The sequence below is a fragment of the Corapipo altera genome, unplaced genomic scaffold (assembly GCF_003945725.1).
Source record: "Corapipo altera isolate COAL_440 unplaced genomic scaffold, ASM394572v1 181b, whole genome shotgun sequence".
NCBI classification, from domain to species: Eukaryota; Metazoa; Chordata; class Aves; order Passeriformes; family Pipridae; genus Corapipo; species Corapipo altera.
In genome coordinates this window covers 457118-481309 of record NW_020884963.1, presented here as the reverse complement: position 1 = coordinate 481309, position 24192 = coordinate 457118, and the positions used below count along the sequence as shown (strand labels likewise).

Below are 24192 nucleotides of genomic sequence, written 5' to 3'. Positions count from 1 at the left end.
GTGAGCATGTGTAATACTGGGTGTGTGAGATGCTCTGTGTGAGTGTGGTACCCTGAGTGTGCAACAACGTGTGAGTGTGACCACGTGTGTGACAGTGTGTGATGGGGTGCATGTGGTACATAACAGTGCAGCCTCTAACGCAGTTTAACTGGGTGCTGTGGGAGCTGCTTTCTCCACACTGCCCCGTCCTGTGGGGATGTGGATGTGACCACCAGAGCCAGATCCAGCCTGGATCAAGCAGCTGCTCAGTACAGCCCTGAGGATTTCACTTACATCTATGCAAATCCAAAACAAAGTCTTGGAGATGCCTGTTCCTTGTATGAGCAGGGATGAGGGTGGTTAAACACAACCCCGTGTGTGCAGATTTCTCCAACAATAGAGCGCTGCTTCCTCCCAGCTGCTGCACCTTCCAAAATATGTATTTATTTAGGGATTCCTTTAATTCTGAAGGACCTTGCAGAGAGCTGGATCACTTCATACTCTGTTAGAGGTAGGTCAGACACCACCTAGATTTTTCCCTTGATGGATGCAGAAGTCAAAATCCTACTGAGACATTGTCAGCAATGATCATAGAACCATAGAATCATTTAGGTCAGTGAAAACCCTTAAGATCATCATAATTCTTTCAAAACCAGGAAGCATTCACCAGTCCTTATCAAATGACTTTAAACCTCCCTGGACTTTACACCCAGCAATACTGATTCACCCATGACATGATACGTCTGCTCCCAAAGGCTTATAAAATAAAGGACATTATTCTTGGATTGAATAGTTACAGCAAAAATAAAATGTAGAACCATTTTATCCTGCAGAAATGGAGACATCTTCTAAAACTCTTCTTCCAGGGTTAAACACATAAGAATTTTCTTTACAGAGCTTATATAAGATTGGTTTTCTGCCAAAAATGTACAGCACCAAGCACATAACCACAACAGCTTTGGTGAAAACCCTCTGAAGCTGCATCCCCCCCCAGATCAGCCTTGTATGTAAATGCCCATGGATTTCTCTGTTCCAGGATGGATGAGACTGTCACATACTTGAGTTCAAAATACTCACAAAGAACTAATAATTGCCAAAAGTGATTGATAGCCTGCTCGTAATGTGTCTGCTTAAGCAATAAGATTCACATTTACAACTCAGGTGCTCAGGATTCCTGTCTCCTACGGCTGTAATTGGTAACTGGAGAGCAACGCAAGGGTTTTTTCCTGAAAAAAATAGATAGGAATGTTTTATAAAGCCGTGCTGGGTGCAGACTGTGTGATCCATGTGGTTGCATGGGTGCAGAGGTGTCAAATATCTTCTGGTCCTAAATAGGAAAAGGTTTCAGGGAGAATCGAGGATGGTGAAGAAGGGATTCTATCGAGTCTGGCAGAACTGCGTGGCAGGGCTGGGAGATGAAGGGATGCTCCAAGTGAGGAGTCCTGGCTGGTGAGGGAGGCTGGGCGAGGTCTCTGGGCAGTGCTTCGGGGCTGAAGGGTGCTACAGATAAGGGCTGCAGGGTGGGGGAGAGCAGACGTGCACTGGGTGCAGCTCCTGGGAGAAGGGAAGGGCTGTACCATGGGGGTAAACCAGCCAGGCGGTGGCTGAGCTGTGTGAATAGTCTAGAAGTGCATTGGACTTATTTTAATTTTTATTTTTTGAGCAGGGATTCATGACCTGATCTTGCATCAAGGTCCCTGGAAGGTTCTGCAGGACATGATGGATGGCTGAGGTACCTCATCTCAGCAGCACAAGTCTCCCTCAGCCACCCTTTTCCCACAGCTCTCCCTCACTTGTCCTGTATGCCATGATGGTCCAACAACCTGAAAGGGGTTAGCAGGGCTCAGGCACCACGTACAACAGGAATCTGGGGTCTGGTGACCAGCTGAACCTGTCAGACCCCACTGCACAAATTCCTCCAGCTGTTCTGTGTGAAGAACACCTTCTGTGAAGATGCTCTCTGAGCTTGGATGTGAAACTCGGTGTCCTGCTCTCCCTAAGGACCCTGTTTTTACAGGGATGCAGACCTCAAAGTCCTGACTGCCTGCTAAAATATTGCATATTATATTTTATATTATTTTTACCCTAATGATCCACAGATTTTAACACAGTCCCTTACAGATTTTTTCCCAGCTTTATCCCTTATTTCCCATGTTCTTCTTTCCCACACCCTTCTCTGCATGCTCCCCAAATCAGTATGCAAAGCAGGGAGTCCTCCAACATGGGATCAACTCCTGTCTGATCCATCCACACACTGGGGTAATCAGTCAAATATTTGCCTTCCTCCTGTTGCTTTTCTTGCAGCAGGGCTGGAAGGCTGTTGAATTAATTTCTCCATGGCTGCTCCATCTCAGGCGGTTTTGACTCAAGGTCCTACACTAATGTCTATAAAACCTGATGCTTGGGGCTCTGTTAAATTGCCAGACTTAGGCTGGTGCTCTGGGGAATAGCCTGGCCACTTAGGAAACAGCCTGTCCAAGCTCTGCTGGGATTGCTGCAGCACTTTGAATTCACAGCCCACTCGATTTCAGATTAATTTCCCTGAGCAGACAAACCCAAAGTGACAGAAATTAGGAAGAAATTCCTCTGCAGGCAGAGGATAATAGGTGAAATTTTGTTTCATTTTCCTCTGCAGCAGCTGCTGCTGGTTCTTGCTGGGAACTGATTAGACAAAGCAGGGGTGAATCTGGTGTGGGCATCCCGCTCTTGCTGGGTGACCTTGCTCTCCAACACCTGGGATTTACCTACTGAAGGGGACATGTTCCTCATCCCTGCTGGTGGTGAAAGATGTCCCATGAGCTCAGCTAAACCCTCTATTCCCCACTGCCTGCCTTCTCCAGGGAAATCATGGAATAATGAATGGTTTGGGTTGGAAGGGAATTTAAAGCTCATCTCCTTCCACCGCCTGCCATGGGCAGGGACACCTTTCACTATCCCAGGTTGCTCCAAGCCCCGTCCATCCTGACCTTGAACACTTCCAGGGATGGGGCAGCCACAGCTTCCTCCCTGCCTTTGCTAAATCCAGCCAGGAAACTCTGGAGCCCAGTCCTCTGGGTCGAGTGCGTGTCTCCTCTGCTCTGGCCACCCTCCCCTCGCCATTAATGTTAATTATGGACAGGACTGGTCCTGCTTTGCCTTCTACCTGCTGTGCCCACCGCGCTGGAGGGTCCCTGGGGGTTCCCAGTGGAGCTTTGCTCTCCCTGACCAAACCAAACACCCCTCCCGGCTGCCGCAAGCGCCTCTCCCTGAAGCTGGTTGCCACCTAGTGCACGTTCAGCCGCCTGGCAGCCGACAAGGTGATCCATCGCTCCGGAGCATTCCCGCAACCAAATAAACCTCTAAAGGTCCCTTCCAACCCAAGCCGTTCCATGGAGTGTCAGGCTCGGACACGGCATCTCCACACAGGTCCCTGCCCCAGCAGGCAGCGATGTCCACCCCGACTGTCTTGTCAGCCTGCGTGTCCCCAGACAGGTCACCGCTTCCCAGCCGCACACTTGGGCGTGGTCTGGGCTCTCAGGAGTGTATTTAAAAGCACTGAGGCTGCAGCACACCCATCTCACAACAGCGATGCTGCAGCAGAAGCGGGATGCCTGGATTCCCCAGGGCTGGCAGAGAAGCCAGCAAGTGCTGATCGCACTGGACACCTCGTATATGTACATAAATATATACCTACACATATAAATACACACACATTCATATATATATGTACACACACACACATATACATATGTATGGCTGCTGTTCCAGTGGATCCCACTGCCAGGAGTCCAGTGCAGGGTGAGGTTTCACCCCATGGAGATAATGACACCCAAAAAAGGCAGGGAGTTACAGACATACTCTAAAGCTCATTCCCACAGCGAGTGCCCTTGCTATGACCAACGTGGGTGATGGAGAGGACCCAGCTGCCCATTTCCCATCCCCTCTTCCCCGTGCCTGCTCCTCCGCAGCTCTGGATGCCGGCTGGAGCCCACGGCGTGGGTCAGCTGCCCTCTGGAGAGCCTCCTGTCAGCGCTGCGTCCTTGGGCTGCTCTTTCTCACCTGGCTGAGGTGGTTTCTGCAGCACGTTGGGCAGGAAGCAGATTACGGGGAGGAACAAAGGTGATTTTGTCTGGGGAGGGGATGGGTACCTCTCCCGCAGCTCCAGCTTGCTGCAGCTGAGTGCAGTGCTGGGGGCTGCCACCGCCCTTTCCTCAGCTCTGCCTTTACTTCAGGACGTATAAACTGTCAGAAAACACCTTAAAATTAGCACAGAGGTGTGTTAGGAGCACAGCTTCTGCTGCACTGAGGCAGAGCTAAATGTTAGGACAGGAAACCAAAATGCTCTTGTGCTGCATTTTACACCTTTCCCTTCTCCTAAGGCTTCAGGACACAGATTGGTTTGGGGGTGAGAGCTCCTCTCTTGGGACCCCACATCACAGGATCCCATCTGTTCTCGTGCTCCGGAGCAGCAGGAGGAACAGAGGAAGGAGGGGTGGCTCATCCCATTGCAGGTGCAGCATCCTTCGTGCTGCTGCTCCCCAAAGCTCAGGCAGCAGCAGGAAACCCCTAAGTACACCGTAATTTAGCTCAGCAATCAGCAGGGGAATCCTGTCATTCGTTATAAGCCGGCTAATGGCTCACAACAGCAACTGGTGTCCTGAGGATCAGCTCGGCCCCATCCTTCCCTCCTGACAGCAAGGAGACGCCTTTTGTTTCAGCTTATGGCTTTTTTGCATGGCACCAGGTTCTTCTTTACACCCCCAAAACATTTCCTGGCCATGGCATAGGACACACAAACGAGTTTGTCTCTCTTCTCTGTAGTTTCCTGGCTAATTGAAAAGGAAAATCTGTTTCTATTATCATTTCTTTATTTTTGGAGGCTCTGTGTTTTCTTCAGATTTGTGAGCCACTTGTTTTGCCCAGCTTCCACCCATGACCGAGCTGCTGCCAGAAAACAGATCTGCTGGAAATGCCACCTGCTGCCATAGGAAGCTGTGGTAGGTGCTGCTCGTGGCACATGGCAGATGCTGAGTGGATGTGGGGATGGCCCTGAACCCTCCATAAGCCACTCTCCTGTGAGCATCACTGATGTCTCTGAGTGTCCCTGCCTGAGTAGGCAGCAGGACCATCAAGAAGCACAAAAAGAGCTTTTTTTCCCCGGCACACAAGAGAACAGCCTTGCTGTCCTGTGGAATTTTATAATTAGCCTTTCTTGTGTTGTGGCTGCTCCTCGAATAAGGCTGGCTGTGTTTTCTTTTCCTCGGAGCAGCATAATCCCACAGCCTGATACTGCCAAGCCACTCAGAGCACATGCAGGAAGGATGCAGACATGGAAAGCATCTGAGATGGTGCTGAAATGGCCAGAGGAATCCTGGACAGGGTGGAAAGCATCTTCAGGCTGCTAATCTTATCCCTGCATGCCCACATTAGGGCAGTTTACACTTCTGGTCCCCAAAGCCTGGATGTGGATCGATCCTGGAGTTGATGATTCCCAGTCCATGGGCCTGGCAGACAGCCAGGACAGCGGGGAGTTTATCAAAGTTTAGGCAAAACAGACTTAAAAGGCACCTTTGAAACGTTCACTCATGGTCTGGTTAATTAGAACTTTGCTGCTACTGGGGAATAAAAATGCCTAATTGCTAATTACTGAATCCCTACAAGAAGGTAATGGCAGAAGCAGTTGGCGACAGCTGCAGCCAGAGCTGGCTTTGTGAGGACTTAAAACATGAAACACAGGCATTTTAGGGCATTTAAGGGTCTGCCTTTTTGTAGGAATGAGTAAACAATCCAGCAGTAAGAGCCACAAGGCAAATGCTGCCTCCTGTGAGAGTGAATCCTGTAGCTCATAAGATCAACTTGTTCTAAGCCAAAATCACACCAGGCTCCCAAAATTGCTGGGAAGCTTAAGATTTCATGAGACTGGAAATCCCAATATGTTTGGAGGTTCTTTTTCCATGATTCTCAAGCCTGTTGGGACCCAAAAGTCTCACATTACTCAACTTTTACTTGCAATGATGGTTGAAACGGCTAAAAGGCTATAATGGTTAGAAATTATTAAATGCACACAATTCCTTTTGAAACAAAGAGATGCCCTGGTTGGCAGCTGAAGGAGACAACATGAATGTGTAGAGCAGGAGGTGGTGGAGGTGGATGGGAAAGGTTTCCAGCACAGGACATCCTTCACTGCAGGCTAAGAGAGCAAGGATGTGGCAGGTCCCTCTAACATCCTCAGTAGAGCTGCCTTGGATGGCCAGGCAGGAAAAATCCTGAAAAAAAGGAACCTCTAAAGGTAACTTCTTGCCCAGGAACAGGCAGGGAGGGCCATGGTTTGTCTGAGGAGCAGGTTCTCAAATCCCTCAGGAGGGGCAAGAAGTTGGGACCGTCCCCTCCCGTTGCATCCCAGTGCTGGCTCAGGCATCGACAGAAATATTTCCAGCCAGATGGTTGTTGCTGACTTCCCCTCCAGGTGGGCACTCAGACAGCCGAGGAGGGAGGTGGGAAGGAGCTGAAAAGCCCAAATCCTCTGAAAAAGCTTCTCCCTTCCCCTGAGGCGTAACCCAGGCTCTGCCAGCACCCAATTTAAGGATGTGTCCCTGCCTGCCTCCCTGAAACCCGAGCCATTCCCTCCCCACCATGTCTCCTTAGCAGTCTTCCCTCTCTTCCCTTCTCTCTCCTTCTTCTTCCTCTTCTTCCCCCTCCTCCTTCCTCTCTTTCTCCTTTGCTTTTGGAATGACCTGCCCCAGGATGGGATGCAGGGCTGCCATCCTGCTGTAACCCAGCAGCAGCCACCCCAAAAGTGCAAAGAGATGACGGGCTGGAGCTGTTCTGTTGATGGATGAGATCCTTTTTCTTCTCCTTTTATTATTTTTTTAAAATTTTTTAAACAAGATCTCACCTAAAGAAAAAATTCCTGCCTTATCCCCATCACCTCTTACTGGGAATACTAATTTCAACCATTATTTTAAAATTTTTTTTATAACTAGCCAGCTCTTTCCTCTATTTCAAAAGAGAATAGATATTTCTGGGATTTGATATACCCTCTTTTATACTGGAGTGAAATTATCAAACAGGTATGTGGATTTATGATGCTTTTTTTTAGGTCAGGGTGGTAATTACAAATAATGATCTGGTGGGGTGGTGGTGGATGAAAGACTGTGATTTCTCCTGAAGTTACATGAATATTAAAAAGTAGAAGAAGTGACAAATAGAGAGCAGGGGCTCATTCCAGCTGTGGCCAAGGGGTACAGAAGGAACCAAAGGGGACTGAAGGACCTGTGCGGTCTCATGTCCAGGTGGGAGGAGGGAGTTTTCATTGTGGGCAAAATGCTGGTGGGGGACAGTGTGTCTGCTGTGGTGAGTTATTTGGGGTGAAAGCAGGGACTTTCTGTGCCTCACGTTGGAGCCCTGGTCTTCCCCTGGGAGTTTTGCAGCAGCCCCAGTGGGCAGTGCATGTGCAGGATGGGGGTGATGTGGGGTTTGCTGCTCCTTCCATAGGGTGCATGATGGGGGGTGCTTTTACAGGACACCTGACAGCTTGCAGGACCTCAGTTTGAAGGGACTTCCAGAAACCCACATTCAGCAACCCTTTAAATCATAGAATCCTCACAGAACCACAGAGGGGTTTGGGTTGGAAGGGACCTTAAAGCTCATCTCGTTCCATCCTGCCATGGGCAGGAACACCTTCCACTGGCCCAGGCTGCTCCAAGCCCCATCCAGTGTGGCCTTGGAGACTTCCAGGGATGGGGCAGCCACAGCTTCTCTGGGTAATGTTAAAAGGGATGTTTTGCTTTGCTGCAGTGCCACGATGTCTAATTATGGCTTAAAAGCAGTTTTTAATCTATAGATATTCTGAAAGGGCCCCAACACCCCTGGGTGCAAGGAAGGGGGTTCAGTTCGCAGCTGAACCCTGAGCATTGGGGTGAGGATGGAGAAGCAGGTGGAAGAACAAGGGACAGAGAAGGCAAAATCAGGTTTTCCCTCTCTGGGGTCGGCCGTGGCACAGCACCGCAGTGGTTAAAGCCCGCTGCCACCCTTCCAGGGAGCAGGAACGCGCTGGCTCTGGCACAAAAGTGGCCGGCGATGACAACGTCCCTGCGAGCAGGACGCGATGCCGGGGTTTGGCCGGGGCAGGGCGGCGGAGGGGCCGTCTGTCAGCCCTGCCCCTCCGGAGGGCGGGGAGGGCCGGCGGGACAAAAGGCGACATTATTCGGCGCTGCAGGAGGGATGAATGGAGTATTGAAAGCCACCACCTCGGCGAGTAGATTGGTTTTCATCCCCCATCACTGAGCCGTCTGTCTGTTGGCGGGTCTCCTCCTCTGGGCAGCGGGAGCTGAGAGAGAGACCAAGGAGGAGTAACGGGGCCCTGTCCCATCCACAGAGGCTCCATCCTGCACCTCCATCACCTCGGGCTGGTGCACATAAAAACCCTTGGTCTACCATCATCTCTCCCTGGTGCAGGCAACAAAGCCTTGATCTGGTGGCTCTGGAGCCCACTCAGCCCATGATCTTAAGGGACCTTGGCTGGGTGGACACCAGCACATGATCCCACCTGGGAGCTCTTCTCATCCTGTGCATGGAAAAACAAGGAGCAGGAAAAGGCTGGATGAGGGGTTTCCACGGGAGGGAGGGTTTGGTCATTGATACAGTGGATTTCAGTGTCCTTTCCCAGGTTTTTGACCATCAGTAGATGACAGTAGCTGGTGTGCATCCCTTAAGGAGATGGTGTGCCTCGTGCAGGCTGGAGGGACTAATCTGAGGTCTCGCCTGAGCTGAGCCTGAGAGCCTGGCTTTGTGTGTGAGAGCATCCTCACGATGGCACTGCTCCACCAGCACACGCTGCCGTCAGGCCGACTGCTGGCACCGCTGGGATGAGGGTCTGGGCTCCCAGAGGTGTCCCGACCAGCAGGACCAGCCCCCATCCCCCTCCCGAACAGCCTGTGAGTGAAACAGAGCTAGAAATCCATCCCTTCGGCAGTGATTCCTGCAGGGAGCAGTAAATGAAGGGGAAATGGAATCTTATGATATTTAATCTCTTCCCTGTTTTCTGCTGACATTCCTGTTTGCTTTCCATCTTACCCCCGTGGAGTTTGCATCTCAATCCCCCAGGTGAATCAGGTTGTCCTACAGACCCCAGAAATTACTGTCTTCCCACAGAAATACCTGTCCCTGCTTTTTTTTTCTCACAGGATGACAAAGAGCAGAGACAATAGAGGCTTCTGGTTTCCAGTTTCCTTTTGCAGGTGGGATGTGGCCCTTTCAGCTTCATCTTGCCACTCAAAAAATTACCTCTTGTTCTCAATAAATCCAACTAGAATTACTTTTCACGTATCTCCTGGTCACTGCTCCTGGGAATACTGAAGAGGGACATGTTCAGAGGTCCTGCATGGTCCTTGGTGGGCACAGGCTCTTCTGGCCACCACTAACTGCTGTCTGCATGTTTCAGGGACAACCTCCTCTGGATACCTGTCTGCGGCAGGACTGTCGTGCAGCAATGACACCTGGTCCCTGTCTGGCCACCCGGCACGGCACAGGGGGGCCGGACATCGCGGTGCTGCCCCTTTCCTTGATGCCAGCCATGCTCCTCCTCCTCTTTCTCCTTCTCAGCCCCACCGGTGAGCTCCGCGTTGGGCGGTGGGAGGGGTTTTAGGCACCCGCGATCTCCCTCTGGCTCTCAGATTTGTGGGCAGATTTTCTCCATGGGCAGGATTGGCATGGTGCCCCCAGCAGCACTGAGGGTGCACAGGGATGGAGGGAGCAGGTCCAACACCGATGGGAAGATGCTGATGGCCAAAGGATGCTGCTGGGGTTGCTCCCCAGGACCTGTGGGACTGATCCTGCCGAAGTGACGGGTGGAATGTGCACCCCTTCCCTCAGGACACTGGTCCCTACTCACTCCTGGCAGGCACTGTCCAGTCAGGCTGGGAAGCATTTTAATCGAACTGGGAAAAGCCATTCCCGCTTTGGAACGAGGGTCTGCGCAAGTGCTGAGGCAGCACAGTTATCCCGGTGTGACTGGATCCGTGTGATTACAGCCAGGCGGTGGGTAACACATTCCTGCCTCAACAAACCCGTGCCAAGGCGCAGCCAGCCAGAAAACTGGGAATTCAGATGTAGTCAGACACCCTAATTGAGGCAAATCAGGTTTTGCCTTCCCACTCCCTCAGCGGGAGCTTCCCGTCCCCTCCCGAGCTGCTGTGGCAGCCCCGGCGCCCACACTCGACGTGTGGGGATCTTGAGGGGACCCCGGTGGCTCTGCCGCTGTCCCCTGCACCGCCAGGCTCTCCAGGCTCTCACGGTTCTCCCGGTTCTCTTCATTAATGGGCAGAGATTAGTCGCTAACGAAGGGTGATTTGTCCTCCCATTTGGTGGTTTTGTTTAGCGTAGGTGTTTACTGGAGCAATTTCCCTTTTTCTTTTGGCTTTGTGAAGCTGGATCAGAGAAACACCGAGGGCCCTCTCTCTCTGTTCTCAAAGGATACCGTTTTCCCCTCGTTCCTCATTATGGTAGACACACCAGGCATATTTTTTCAGATCTCTCCTGACTTTGCTGGAGGATGTTCTTAAATGAATATTTCAGAGCTTTGATTTTGACTTAAAGGGAAATGAATATTTATCAATGTCTTTTTATCCACTGCTTCTTCGGCACTGGAGTGGACTAGGTGTTAAAAATCAATACAAACCAGGATGAAACGCTCTTCCTAGAAACGCTCACATCTCCACATTTTTGGTGCAGAGGTGAGCTGAATAACCTCTCTCTCCTGTTTTCCAGCCCACAGGGCTGCCATGTCCTTCCCTGTTCTCTCCTTTAGAGCCTCTCTGCTCCCTTGGTCTTGCCTGTGTAATCCCCACTTCTTTCTGGCATCACAGCATCCCTTTCCAGCCTGCCTGGTCCAGCTGGGGAGGGCAGGAATGCCCGACCAGGGCTGGAGCTCCCTGGCTGCTGATGTTCATCCCAGCCACGGGCAGCATCCCTGTTAACTCAGGGATACATCTAGACAGTTGCCTTATTCTCTTTTCTCTTGGGGCTTCTAGGTCTTTCTTTGACAGCCCTGTTTTCTAGCTGACTTAATGGTCTCCCAGGCAACGTCCTAGCAAGGAAAAGGGAGGTGGGTTCATCTGCTCAACTGTCCCCCCAGGCTCACGCTGCCTCTCAGGGCGGTGACATCCGCCTCCAGAGCGGCTGGGATTGACCTTCACGTCACTGCTCGTGGGCTGAGCGTGAAGCAGGACAGGGCTGGTCCAAGGCAGGGTGAGGAAAAGAGGCCACGGAGCCACCATGGGTGTTGATGAGCCCTTAGGTGCTGTAATTAGCATGGAGACATCACAGAATCACGGGATGGTTCGGCTTGGAAGAAATCTTAAAGCTCCTCTCGTTCCAAACCGCCTGCCATGGGCAGGGACACCTTCCACTAGGTTTGGAAGGGTTTTGGAAGGTGTCACCCATGGGAGAGGGCTGTGCAGCCACAGCCTCAAGCCTGAGGTGACTCAGATGGCTGAGGAATCTGTGCTGGGCTCTGGCATCTGCCAAGAGCTTGTGAAATCCCAGGGTACCCACAGGGGCAGTGACAGGACAGGGATGTCCACCAGGGACAGGGAGGTCCAGCCACTTGTTCCCATCCACTGTCCCCTGGATCATGCTGCTGTGACCTCCTGGACAAGCCAGAGCCCTCAGTGCCCCATGCTAGCAGCATCCCAGGGGGGACCCCACATCACTCAGCACTGGGGCTGAGAGAGTTTTTGTGCCCAAAAAAATGCCCAAATTGTGGGAGGGGGGCCCAGCCCAGTGGGAGGAGCAGGCTGCCAGGAGGAGTTTCAGCTTTCCCTTAGCCCTTCCCTGAGCATCCAGACCCTGAGTGTGGGGCTGCTGGCAGGGCACTTCCAGAACCCTCATTCAAACCCAGCTGGCTGGAATGTAAATGCATCCTGCAAACGTTCAGTTCCCTCTGGAGGCTGCTTGCTCACCCCCTAAGGTGGATGCACCCCGTCAACGGGTGTGTTGGTACTTGCACGTAATTATGGAGCTTGCAAAAAGCAGACTTTGTTGGGAGAAAAAAAAAAAAAAAGAAAAAAAATCAATTAAAATGCACACAGGGCACAGCATCTTCCACCAGGAGAGCTCCAGTGGGTTTCTCAAGGGAGGTAGATGGGTTTTCCTCATCCCCATCTCACCACTCAGCTTTTCCATGGGGCACAGGGCAGGGACATGCAGGAGCTGCCCAGGGCCTGCAGCAATTCATGAATGGAGCCACGGATTGATGCGAAGATCCCCAAGGCCTGACTCAAGGCAGGACCCACCTGGGGTGGCTGCTGCTGGCCACTGGGCTCTTCGGTGTCACACACATGTCACCTGGTGCTTCAAGCACAGTCCCACCACAGAGCCACAGTCGCCCACATGCTGCCTCAGTTTCCCCCACCGTGAAGCAGATGAACTGATGCCCTGAAAAAAGGTGTTTAATTTTTCCCCTACAAACCTCAGGCCTTTGCAGGAAAGGAAAGGGTCCAGGGGCTGCTGGGTCCCCCACCATGCCCACCCTATCCCTGCTGCCATCATCCTTTGAGCTCCCCATGCTTCAAGGGCTGGGGAGAGCTGATCCCTTCTCTTCTCCTTTGCAGAGCTGATCCCTTCTCTTCTCCCTTGCAGGCACCACCTCCGAGCTCGAGCTGTTGCAATTCCCAGGTGAGATTCTTCTCTTAAAATCACTTTTCTCCAGGAAGTTTTGTAATTGAAACGTATTTTTTTGGTAAAAAAAAAAAAAAAAAAGGGATTTGGGGAATTTCAAAAAGGAAGCATATTAGTTTGGAATAAAAAGCAGCAAGAAGCTAAATTTGTTTTACAGAAAGGAAATAGAGTTTCTTTATTATCCCTGTTCCACTTATTATCCTGAGAGGGGAATTTTACCACCTCCTGCTGAGTCCCTGTCCCTGTGCCATGCATCACACACAAGCAAATAATTCCCTTGACGTGGCAGGCCAGGAGCACTTCTATACCTGCTCCCTGTCACCAGCAGCTTGAGGGATCATCTCCATCCCACCGACTCCCACGTGGGATCAGCTCTGGATCTGTTTGTTGAGGCTCATAAGAGTTTGCTAATTGCACCTTGCCACTTGTCACCCATTGTATGTCTACACATGGGTGCCTCACATCTGCTTTCCTCTTCTCCTGTTGGGTTATTGCCCTTTAGGAGGTGAAATGATGGCATGATCATAGAGTCACACAATGGTTTGGGTTGGAAGGGACCTTAAATCCCACCTCATTCCAACCCCAACGTGACATGGGCAGGGACACCTTCCACTAAACCAAGTGGATCAAAGCCCTGTCCAGCCCAGCCTTGATGCTGGTGCATCTCATTCATGTATTGAGATATGTTGAGTCTCCATGTCCTCTGCTTCCAGCAGATGAAGGGAAGCCCAATGTCCCACCACCAGGTGGGCAGCACCAATCCTTGCGATACCAAGAAGGGTCATCATTTTATTTAAGGAGCGGGGATTTGGAATAGTTTTGCTCCCCCTGAGTCTTTGCCACTCCTGGCCTGTTGCCTGCTGAGGGACCTCTCTCTGCCCGTCCTCCCAGAGATCCGTCTCTCCAACGGGCCCAGCCGGTGCCAGGGGCGGGTGGAGATCCTCTACAACGGCTCCTGGGGGACGGTCTGCGACGACGACTGGGACATCGTGGATGCCAACGTGGTGTGTCGCCAGCTGGGCTGCGGCCACGCCATCACCCTCCCGGCTGCCATGACCTTCGGCCAGGGGAGCGGGCCCATCTTCCTGGACAACGTGGACTGCAAGGGCTGGGAGGCAGCTCTGAGCGAGTGCTGGAGCCACGGTTGGGGCATCCACAACTGCTACCACTACGAGGACGTGGCTGTCGTGTGCAATGGTAGTGAGGTTGGGTTTCCTGGGGGCAAGGAGAGCAGGGGGCTCCTGGGGGGCTGCAGGCCTTGGGGGATGCAGATGCTTTGGTAGAGCCCAAGAGTCATATCCCAGCCTCTGTTCTTCTGATCCTGGGTCAGCCAAGCCTCCTCTGCATCCTTCCTCCACCCCTCTCCTCAATCCAGGTCACCTCCCAGCTCCACATGCTGGTGCTCCATAAGGTGACCAGCCTGTTTTGTGTTCCTTGTCACTCCCAGCTCAGGGACTTTGCAACCTCTCCAGTATGATCCTTGGGGAAAGATCACATGCCCACCCACGTTCCTGCCTCTGAGTCAGTTGCTGCCCCACTGCTCTTACCCCTTTTGACTTGTCTTTCTTTAAATTGCTGAGCTTTTCAGTAGGAAAATGTTCCTAAAGGTGCGAAAAGCAGTGGAAAGTGTTTGAACTTGGCAAGTGAAAGTGGAACAACTCCATGCCGACCCCTATGTACCCCACACACTTTCCTCCTGTGTAGCTACTCAGGGTTTGCTCATCAGCCAGGCATCAGTGAGCACTGAATGCGAGGCTGTGCAGACCCAGAGCAGCTGCTCAGTGAATCCCCGTGTCCTCCAGAAGCAGGGCTTGGAAAAGGAAGGATGGAAAGGCAGAGATGATGGGTTGGCTGGTGAGTTGGACCAGAGAACAGAAGTCATGGACTGAGCAAGAAACTGAGTCAGGGCACTGCTGGAGAGGAGAGGTGGAAGGGGTGAAGAAGAAGGTAGGGGAGGTGGGTCTGAGGGCAGAGAAGTGGCTTGAGACCTTGGCAGAGAGCTCTGGGCAGAGCAGTGCAGCTGCAAACCCTCTTTATTTCCTGTTGGGGCTAGTTTGATGCAAACCCTCCTGGAGCAGTGGGGTGGGAGGGATCCCTCCAGCTTCATGGTGGAGCAGCAGCAGGTGCCACCTCTCTGCTTCCCTTTGCAGAGTTCTCACCCACGCAAGCCAGCGAAGGACCGACCACCAGGACCCTCACAGCCCCGGTACAGGATGGGGAAAGTAAGCTGCTTGAGTGCTGCTTTCAGGGGGGACATCCTGGCTGAGGGCAGTGTCCCCTACCATCACCTGCTGCCCCTCTTGAGCCCCCCAACTCTCCAGCTCCGAGGGGCAGAACCCCGGGGATCTATCATTGTGCTGGCCATGGCCAAACCCTGTCCCAGAGCTTTCCAAGGCTCCCAAGCCACGTTGCCCTGAAGCACCATCCCTTCCCCGCTCTTTCTCACTCGGTTTCTTTGCCATCACGGGCGCTGCCAGGTCCAGGCTCGGTGGCATCCCTGTGCCATGTGCAGGGGTACAACATCCTTCTCACCACGTGCTGCCACCCTCCAGGTGACGGCAGCATCCGTCTGGTGAGCGGGCCCGACACCTGCCAGGGCCGGGTGGAGATCTTCTACCGCGGGAACTGGGGCACCGTCTGCGACGACGACTGGGGCCTGAGCGATGCCAGCGTGGTCTGCAAGCAGCTGGGCTGTGGGCAGGCCCTGGATTACAAGAGCAATGCCTACTTTGGCTATGGGACAGGGCGCATCCTCCTGGACAACGTCAACTGTGATGGCAGCGAGCCCTTCCTCTCCGCCTGCTACAGCCTCGGCTGGGGCATCCACAACTGCGGCCACCACGAGGACGCCGGGGTCATCTGTGCAGGTAGCAGGGCAGGGAAAAACCCAGAGACTTCCCACTCTCTGAGGAGAAATGGCCTCAGAGAGATGCCGAGGTGCCCAGGGTTGGCCAGGGACCAGTCTTTGGTGCTGCAGGAACATCCTTGCTCCTTATCTGCCGTCATCCTGGTGGTCTGGAGCAGGATGCAACACTGCACAGAGAGACTGGGACACGGTTGGAGTGGTGATTTGAAGGGGAAATGCATCTGCCATCCTGCCATTTCCCTCTGCCACTTCCCTGCTCTGCTGGCTGGAAAACAAGCTGCCCGAGTCCGGAATGAGTAAGCGGCTGCCAGAGGCTGGGCACGATGCCAGGCCCAGCCTGCCTCCCCTTCCCCTCCTGAAATGATGCATTTCTGCCATTCTCTGCTGATTACTGTTTATAATGTTAATAATCCTCCTGAATTCCCTCATTATCATGGCTAATGACGGGAGCAGTAAGTGCCAGTGCTTTCCCTTTCCTGCTATTAGGGGACAAAGAGGTTGATGCAGGAGAAAAGGGACAATTTTCTCAGGCTGGTCCTTTCCTCCTTAAACATCCCCATCCCCTCTGGCACCTCCCCTGGGCAGTGAGCTGATGGCATCACCATGAACAGCCTCTGCTCAGAGGGGTAGGGGATAAGACAGATTAAAAGGTAATGAATCCTGATGATAAACCTCCCAGGTACATGGAGAAGGAAGGTCTCATGTGGGACCCCAGCACTTGGGCTGGGGTGGAGAAGCCCCATTTCCAGCACCTGAGCAGCAGAAATGTGCAGATGGACATGGTCCATCCTCATCCCCATTGCCCTGGAGCATTCAGACTGACAGAATCAACTAGGTCGGAAAAGACAAAGACCTCTGAGGTCATCGAGTCCAACCACCCGGGTTTGCCTCCCACGGTCAGGACGTTCACAGCTGTGCATCTTTCTTCCTGCCATTTCACCTCCGTCCCTCTGTGTCACTGCAGGGCTGGACACGTCCACCATCACATCATTCACCACCTCGGTGGCCCTGGACTCCGAGGAGACACTCACAGCCACGGCCACAGGTAGGAGGTCAGCAGTCACTCAGCTGGGGTCTTGTTGGGGGGCATCTGTGTCCTGCTGTGACCCAACATAGTCACCCTGGGGTCCTGCCACGTGTGGGTGACACTCTGAAAGTGACATTGCCCATGGCAGTAGTTTGCCATGGGGCAGCTCTGGTGCTGGCGGCCGCTGGCACCGACTGAAGAGGGGCAGTGGGTGCTGGATCTGGACCCCCCAATGCCTGTGTCCCCATGCTTGTCCCAGCAGTGACAGATGACAGGGACCAGCCCTCCCAGGCCACTGAGGTGGTCACCACCATGCTCCTGACTGTCGAGCAGGAAAGTAAGTGTCCAGCTGCTGCTAGTTCTGCATGGGGCTCCCCGTTCCTGGGGGGGGTCACCCCTATCCCCAGGACTCACCCCACATCCACAGGGCTCACCCTAAGTCCCCATGGGCTCAGCTGACATTCTCAGGCTTCCCCCTATGCTCCCAAGGGATCATCCCATGCCCCCAGGGGATGCACTTACGTCCCCAGGGGTCACCCCATAACCCAGGGGTTTTGCCCCACATCCTCAGGGGGTTGCACCCATGTCTCCATATGTTACCCTATAACCCAGGGAATCACCCCACACCCTGAATGTTTTGCCCCACATCCCTAGGGGGTTGCTCCCATGCCCCCAGGGGTCACTCCATAACCCAAGGGCTCACCCCATGCCCACAGGGTTTTATCCCACATCCCTGGGGGGGGTTGCATCCATGTCCCTAGGGGTTTGCCCCACATCCCCAGGGGGTTGCTCCCACGTCCCTATGTGTCATCCCATAACCCAGACGCTCACCCCAAGTTCCCTGGGGGCTCACCCCATACCCCTGGAGGGTCAGCAGGGGACACTGTACCCCCCTGTGGAGCCCTGGTCCCCCCCGGTGTCGTGCCTGTGCCGGGGCCCCCACGCAGGTGGCGGCGTGCGGCTGGCGAACGGGAACGGGAGCTGCCGCGGGCGGGTGGAGGTGCGGCACCGCGGCACCTGGGGCACCGTCTGCGACGACGACTGGGACTTCCCCGACGCCCAGGTGGTGTGCCGGCAGCTGGGCTGCGGGGCCGCCCTCGCCGCCACCGTCCTCGGCTCCTTCGGCTACGGCAGCGGGCCCGTCCTGCTGGATAACGTGGGATGCGGCGGCGGCGAGGCTCGCCTGGCCGACTGCTTCCACCTGGGCTGGGGGCAGCACAACTGCGGCCACCACGAGGACGCCGGGGTCATTTGCCGAGGTGAGAGTCGGGGAGAGCCTGGGGGCCGCCAGCTGGGAGAAGGGGGTTCTCCAGTGAAGCTCAGCTCAGTGGAGTGGAAAACCGATGAGATAATGGGTGCAGGGAGGATTTTGGCTGGGCTCAGGGGAGCTGCGGGAAGTGGGGTCTCCAAAATGGGGTGGTGGGTGGTTAATGAGCCCCTGGGATTCCTCCTGCCTGTGGAGGACAGCAGCAGTGCTCAGTGCTGTGGTGCAGGTGATGGTTGGAATGTGAATACAACCTCTGGTCTCTGTTTGTGCACTTCTCTGGAAGTGCAGTGGCTGCACATTCCACCCCACACATCCCTGCATCAGTCCCCAGCCATCCCATGCTGCTGCTGGGGGGTCTGACCTGACCCTGGGGGGCCTCCTGCCCATGGGGGACAGCAATGGCAGTTGGTACCATGGCTCACCACAGTGATGGCTGGAGTGTGTCTATCATCTCTGGTCTCCATTTGTGCACATCCCTGGAAGTGCAGTGACTGCACATCCCACCCCACATGACCCTGCATCCATCCCCAGTCATCCCACACCACTGCTGGGGGGCTCTGTCCTGGCCCTGGGGGGCACAGGTGTCCCCGAGTCACTTTCCCACCCCTTCCCCACCACACCAGGTGCTGATGACGCTGGAGACCATTTCCAAGAAGCCACTGCTACGACCACCACATTGGTCCCAACTCGTCCCAGGGAGGGTAGGTACTGAGGTGTCTCCGGGGACTCAGTGCCAGCCCTGGGGATGCTCCACACTGGCACAGCGTGGAAACGGAGGTGGCTTGGGCAGTGGCACAGGCTTCGGCAGTGTCTGAAGCATCCACGTGGAGCAGGCCATAGGAGGGGGAAAAACTAGTGGCACCATTAAGTCATGGGCTCTCCTGGTGCCCCCAAGGCTGGTTCAGGCAGAGGTGACAGATCTCAGGTGATGGACCATTAAGTGTTGGATTTTGGATGGGAGAAGAGACGATGGACCTCAGGTGATGGACCATTGAGTGATGGACCTTGGTGAGGAAGCGAGGTGATGGATCAAAGGGGCTGAGCCAGGAACAGAGAATTATTGTCCATTCTTTCAAGTTGAACATCCACCACAATGCTCTGGGGGTCACCCAGACACCGGCAGCTTGTCACCCCCCCCGTGCTTCTGGCTGTGTGGAGGCAGTGGGGGAGCTGTGGGCCCCAGCAAACATCCGCAGATCCTCGGAAAGTCCAGAGCTGTTCCAAGGTGGTGGAGAGGGGGGTGCAGCACTGGGATGGGCACGGGCAGGGGCTGCCTCACCCCGTGCCCTCCGCAGGGTCCCTGCGCCTGGTGAACGGCAGCCACCGGTGCGAGGGGCGCGTGGAGATGTTCTACCTGTCCCAGTGGGGGACGGTGTGCGACGACGCCTGGGACCTGCGGGACGCCAAGGTGGTGTGCAGGCAGGTGGGCTGCGGGCACGCCATGGCAGCCTGGGGGGAGGCCCGGTACGGCCAGGGCACGGGCTACATCTTCCTCGACAACCTCAAGTGCAAGGGCCACGAGCCCTCGCTGCTGCGCTGCTCCCACATCCGCTGGGACGTCCACAACTGCGACCACTCCGAGGATGCCGGTGCTGTCTGTGACATCCTATGACCGCCCGCCCCACCGGGACCCCCCCGCAGGTAAGGGGGGACAGGGGTGATGCCCACAAAGAGGGGCAGAACCCTGACACCCACTCTCTGCCCCAGTTTCCCCACTCGCCCCACGAGGGCACGGGTTGAGCCCGCTGTGGGTGTTTGGGCTCTGAGGATGGAAGAGCTGAGTGAGGACTGGGCTCTCCTCAGCTCCTGAAATACTGGCTGAAGGTTTTTTCCCCCAGACCACCCCCTGGAAAAACAGAACCACTTTTGGTGTGAAATCTGGTTGGTTTCAGCCATTTCTAATAAGAGAGGAGGAGAGAAATTGGACTTTCTGCTGTGAAAATGACGTTAGATTATACTCAGAAAATGTAAAAAGGGGGCTGAAATCCCACCAAGATGTTCCAGTGGCTCTGCAGCGAGTTGCTGCTGTTCTGCAATTTGCTTTGAAAACCCCTCAGAAATCCCAATACCAGCTTTTTCTTCCCATTTTGGTATCAGAAATACTGATCCCTCCCTCATTTCCATGCAGCAGAAATGCAGGCATTGGATCTCACGCCATCTGCAATCCTCATGCCCATTTCCCCTGTTTCTTCTGCAAACTCTGTGGGGTTTTAGGAGAGCTCAACTGAGATTTCCCTTCCTGGGGGGCTTCAGCACAGCCTGTGTACCTGCCCAAAAAATCCCTTGGGGAGTGGGAAAGGACGGGGCTCCTTGTAGCCTCACCATCCTTCTCCATCCTGTGCTATCCAGACATTCTGGCTTTGACTGCTCTGTCCCATAAGCTCCATAATGCTCCGAGGTGCCCAGGGCAGGCAGGGAGCTGGCAGACAGGACACAAGCAGATGGAAAACCATAGGAGAGACCCCAAATCCCTTCCCAGAGCAAGCAAAGGGACCCAGGAGCCCGGTCTCTTCCCAGTGCCGTGTCTTTGGGGTAAAGGCTGTTTCCCTTCCAGCTCAGGTGGAAGGACCCATCCTGCAGCATCAGTTGCCTTCACCACCAAGTGTTTGATTCCTAATGGGACACCAGGAAAATGGTCTCTGTGTTCTCATGGATGGGGTGTAAGGGTGAGAAAGGGCTCGTGCAGCAGCACAGAGCAGGTCCCAGCTGCTCCCTCTGCTGCACTCACTCCTCTGTTTGTGCAATCCTTTTGTTAATAATAGACGGTGCGTATTCCTGTGTTGGGTTTTTTGGTTTTCCCATTTTTCCTTATATGTGTTTGGGTTTGTTTTGTGAATAAATAAAAGCCCTTTGGAAGTGCTCTGAGACCTGACTTGTCTCCCTGTCACCCCCTTAAAGCCCCGAGGAATAGTAAACATCTGGGGAAGAGGCAATGTCCCAGACCTGGAGGAGAAGGCTCAGCTCTTGCTGCCAAAAGTTGGTGCAAATCCCTTGATTCCCACCCAGCTGAGAGCCCAACTTAGACCCCTCCCCACCCCAGCTCTGGGGGTACAGCCCTGAGCTGCACCAGGCTCAGGGTTGGTTCCAGCTGTGGGTTTGTTTCCAGTGGATTTTGCAGTCATGTGGGCTGTGGGGTGGCCCTGGCCCTGTGCTAAGGCTGATGTTGGCTGCCTCTCCTCCACTTTCTGTGGGAAGAGCTTTTCCAGCACTTTGCCCCGGGGCCAGATTTTCATCACTGAGGGGATGGAAGGGAAACTGAGGCATGGAAGCATCTTCCAGGCAGGCTGTGGCAGTGCAGCTTGACTTGGGCTTGCTGGGGCCCTGGGAAAGGGCAGGGAGGTGGTGTGTGAATAAAACCTCTCCTTTCCCAGGTCCTGCACGCTCTGCTGCCCATCCTGCTGCCCCCTCACCCCCCTTCTTGTCTCCTGCCTCCAGGACAGCTGGGCAATGCCTGGGTCCTGCTGGGAGCAGGAGGGGGACAGAGCAGTCCCCGGCACTCCCCAGGTCCCACTGCAGCCCACACCAGCTGGGGATGGGTCAGAGGGTGCTGCAGGTTCCACCAGCTTTGCCAACCCCTCCCCATGGCTATGGGAGGTGGGGAGGGATCTGGTGGCCAGGAGCTGCTCTGGAGGCTGCTGCCTTTTGGGGTGTTGCAGGGAGGAAGGTGAGTAAGGCTGGATGGGCTTTCCCTGTTTTCCTTGAGGGCTGTGCCCTGAGCCGGCAAAGCCAGGCTGGGTTTTGGTGTTACCCAACACCCTGCTGTTCTTGGCTTTGGGCTGGGAAAGCAGGTCCTGCTCTCCTGGAGCTTCTCCCTTCCACAACCTGCAATCCAGCAAGCAAAGGGTTTCCAGCCAGGAGAGACAGCAGCCGCCTCCCTTGTCTTCCAGCCTTTTCTCTCGCAGCCAGCTTGGAATGGGCTGGGATCCACAGGGATCCCCCTAGACACTGCACAGCCAAGTTGGACATCATCTCCATGGGAGCAGGGAGTGACAGGCAGGATGGGAGCAGGGAACCAGCACAGGGGATGCTATAGAGCAGGGTATCAGCATGGAATGCTCTGGAGCAGGGTACCAGCACAGGAAGACTCTGGAGCAGGGTATCAGCATGGAATGCTCTGGAGCAGGGTATCAGCACAGAGAATGCTCTGGGGCAGGGTACCAGCACAGAGAATGCTCTGGGGTAGGGTACCAGCACAGGGAATGCTCTGGAGCAGGGTACCAGCAAAAGGAATGCTCTGGGGCAGGGTACCAGCACAGGGAATGCTCTGGAGCAGGGTACCAGCACAGGGAACGCTCTGGAGCAGGGTACCAGCAAAAGGAATGCTCTGGAGCAGGGTACCAGTGTGGGGGATGCCGGTGGTGCGAGAGCATCCTGCCTTGGGACCACAGCCAGGCTGCAGCGGCTGCGTGGGAGCCGGGATAAGCCGAGGTTCCTGCCCAGCTCTTATCCTCTTGCCGACATCAGCTGTTTCCCGGTGCCCAGAGCAGCTGCAGCTCCTCACCGGTCGATCCCATTGATTAGCTCCTCTCCCCATCCCCGGAGAGGGGATGGTGGGGGGGGGTAGCAGGGAGGAGAGAATAAATATTTCAGCAGGCCCAGGCAAAAGCTGGGGTTATTTTGGGGCTGGGATTTATGGACTATTAGGAATAAGGAATGAGTCTGTGCTGGGGAGAGGAGACCCATTAATCCAGGCTGAAGGAGCACAAATGAGCAAGGGGAAATGGAGGAGGCTTTAATTACTTTGCCGTGTTCTTGAATAATAAGCCAGCCTCTGGCTGAGTGCTGGTGTGGGGTTCAGGAGTTCTGGTCCCCAGAAATTGGGGCAGACGTTGCTGTGCCTGGCTGTGCTGGGAGGGATGGGGATCCTCTTCTGGGACCAGTGTGAGACCAGTACAAGCCAGTGTTTCTGGCTGGAAAGTGGTATGGAGGATGCCTTGCTTGGAGAGGGTGCAGACTGCAGGGATGGCTGGAGGGGCCTGGGTGTGTGTGCCCAGTCCCAGGGGTGCTTTCTCAGGACTGGGCCAGCCCTGTCACCCACTGTGCCCTGTTAAGGCAATCCCATCTGTGCCTGTAACCGGAGGAGCTGGGCACTGTCCTGCGCAGGGTGAGTCAGTGCCCGAGGCAGCCCTGGCCCGGGGAGCATCCCTGGCTATGCTGTGTCCAGCAGCACCTGGGTGACCTTGAGCTCTGCTCTGTTTGTCTTCTCACTGTGCCCCCCTTGGTCTCCCTGCTGCCTTTGCATCCTCCTGCATCCCTCAGTTTCCCTGGAGGGGCATCGGGAGGGTGGCCCTGGCTCACCCCTTGGCACCCCTGGGCAGCTGCAGGCATCCAGCTGCCCTGGCTGAGGGGGCATTCCTTACCATATGGGGGCACCGAGGGGCAGATCTGCCCCTCTGGACAGGCTGCCCCACCCCCTGCGGCCAGAGGTCCTGGGGATGTGGGCACCCACGTGGCAGGGATGCAGGACAGGGACATCCTTGGACCATCTCCTCCGAAGGGGTGGATGAGGATTTGAACTCCCTGCACCATCCCTGCGGCACTGCGAGTCTCGCTCCCTTGGGATCACGGCCCACGGTGCCAAGGTCACCCAGCGGGACCGTGGTGGGGTGCAGGAGCTGCTCACCACACCCCACGCCCGGCAGCGTCCTCCTTCCCTGCTCCTGCCGGGCCTGCCGCCGCGGCTCCCGCTGACGTCACCCGCCGGAGCCAGGAGCTATTTTGGGAACTGCAAAGTCACTGGCGCAATTAGTCGGCTGGCAAAGGCAGCGGGGCGGCGGGGGGACCGCGGGGACGGCTGCTCCCCGTGCCGTGCCGTGCCGAGCCGTGCTGGGGGATGCGTGCCCATGGCCCACGGGCACCGGCAGGTTCCTTGTGCCTGCAGAATACAGGGCTCCCTCCACCAGGACAAACGGCCACGGCTGCAAATCCTCCCATCCATCATCTCCTCCTCTCTCTTTCCCTTTCTTTTTTTTTTATATATATATATTTAATTTTACTTCTCTCCCCTGGCAGGAGCCACCCCACGTGGGCTGCTGAAATGCTGGTGAAAGCCAACTCGCTGCCGCCTCGCTGCCACCGCTCCCGCTTGGAGGGAGAGACAGGAGAGCAATTTGCTGGCAGCGGTGCTTCCCATAGCAATGCCGCGGGTGAGGGGCTGCCCTGCGGGGGTCTGGCCATTCCCCGGGTGCTCCGTGCCAGCTGGGCCCTTGGTTTAATCCAATCTGCATCCCCCTGGATGCAGCAGGATGGGTGCTCCGGCTACACAACCCCAAATGCCCTGTTGTCTGCCATCCCGGGGATGGGGATGCGGATGGGCTGTCCCCGGGGCACAGCACAGACAGTGGGGTCCTGCCCTGCAAGCGCCTTTGAGCCTGGGGATGTGGGAGTGGTTAGAGG

General features: G+C 55.0%; 1 protein-coding gene across 1 annotated transcript; it reads left to right on the top strand.

The window, feature by feature from the left end:
- Positions 1-1339: 1339 nt before the first annotated feature.
- Positions 1340-19408, top strand: SSC4D (scavenger receptor cysteine rich family member with 4 domains). The gene is made up of 11 exons (XM_027664445.1): positions 1340-1411; positions 9401-9569; positions 12598-12633; positions 13435-13833; positions 14787-14858; positions 15189-15503; positions 16467-16547; positions 16789-16866; positions 17477-17788; positions 18420-18497; positions 19092-19408. Exons 1-11 carry the CDS (start codon positions 1340-1342, stop codon positions 19406-19408), a joined length of 1929 nt encoding a protein of 642 aa, XP_027520246.1.
- The last annotated feature ends 4784 nt before the right edge of the window (positions 19409-24192 follow it).

What these genes read in the sequence shown, in the direction of transcription:
- SSC4D (XM_027664445.1), top strand. Translation starts at nt 1,340, where the DNA reads ATGGTGAAGAAGGGATTCTATCGAGTCTGGCAGAACTGCGTGGCAGGG. An exon ending in GAGATGAAGGGATGCTCCAA is followed by an intron (nt 1,412 to 9,400) that starts GTGAGGAGTCCT and finishes TGCATGTTTCAG; the next exon opens with GGACAACCTCCTCTGGATAC. An exon ending in CCCAACTCGTCCCAGGGAGG is followed by an intron (nt 18,498 to 19,091) that starts GTAGGTACTGAG and finishes TGCCCTCCGCAG; the next exon opens with GGTCCCTGCGCCTGGTGAAC.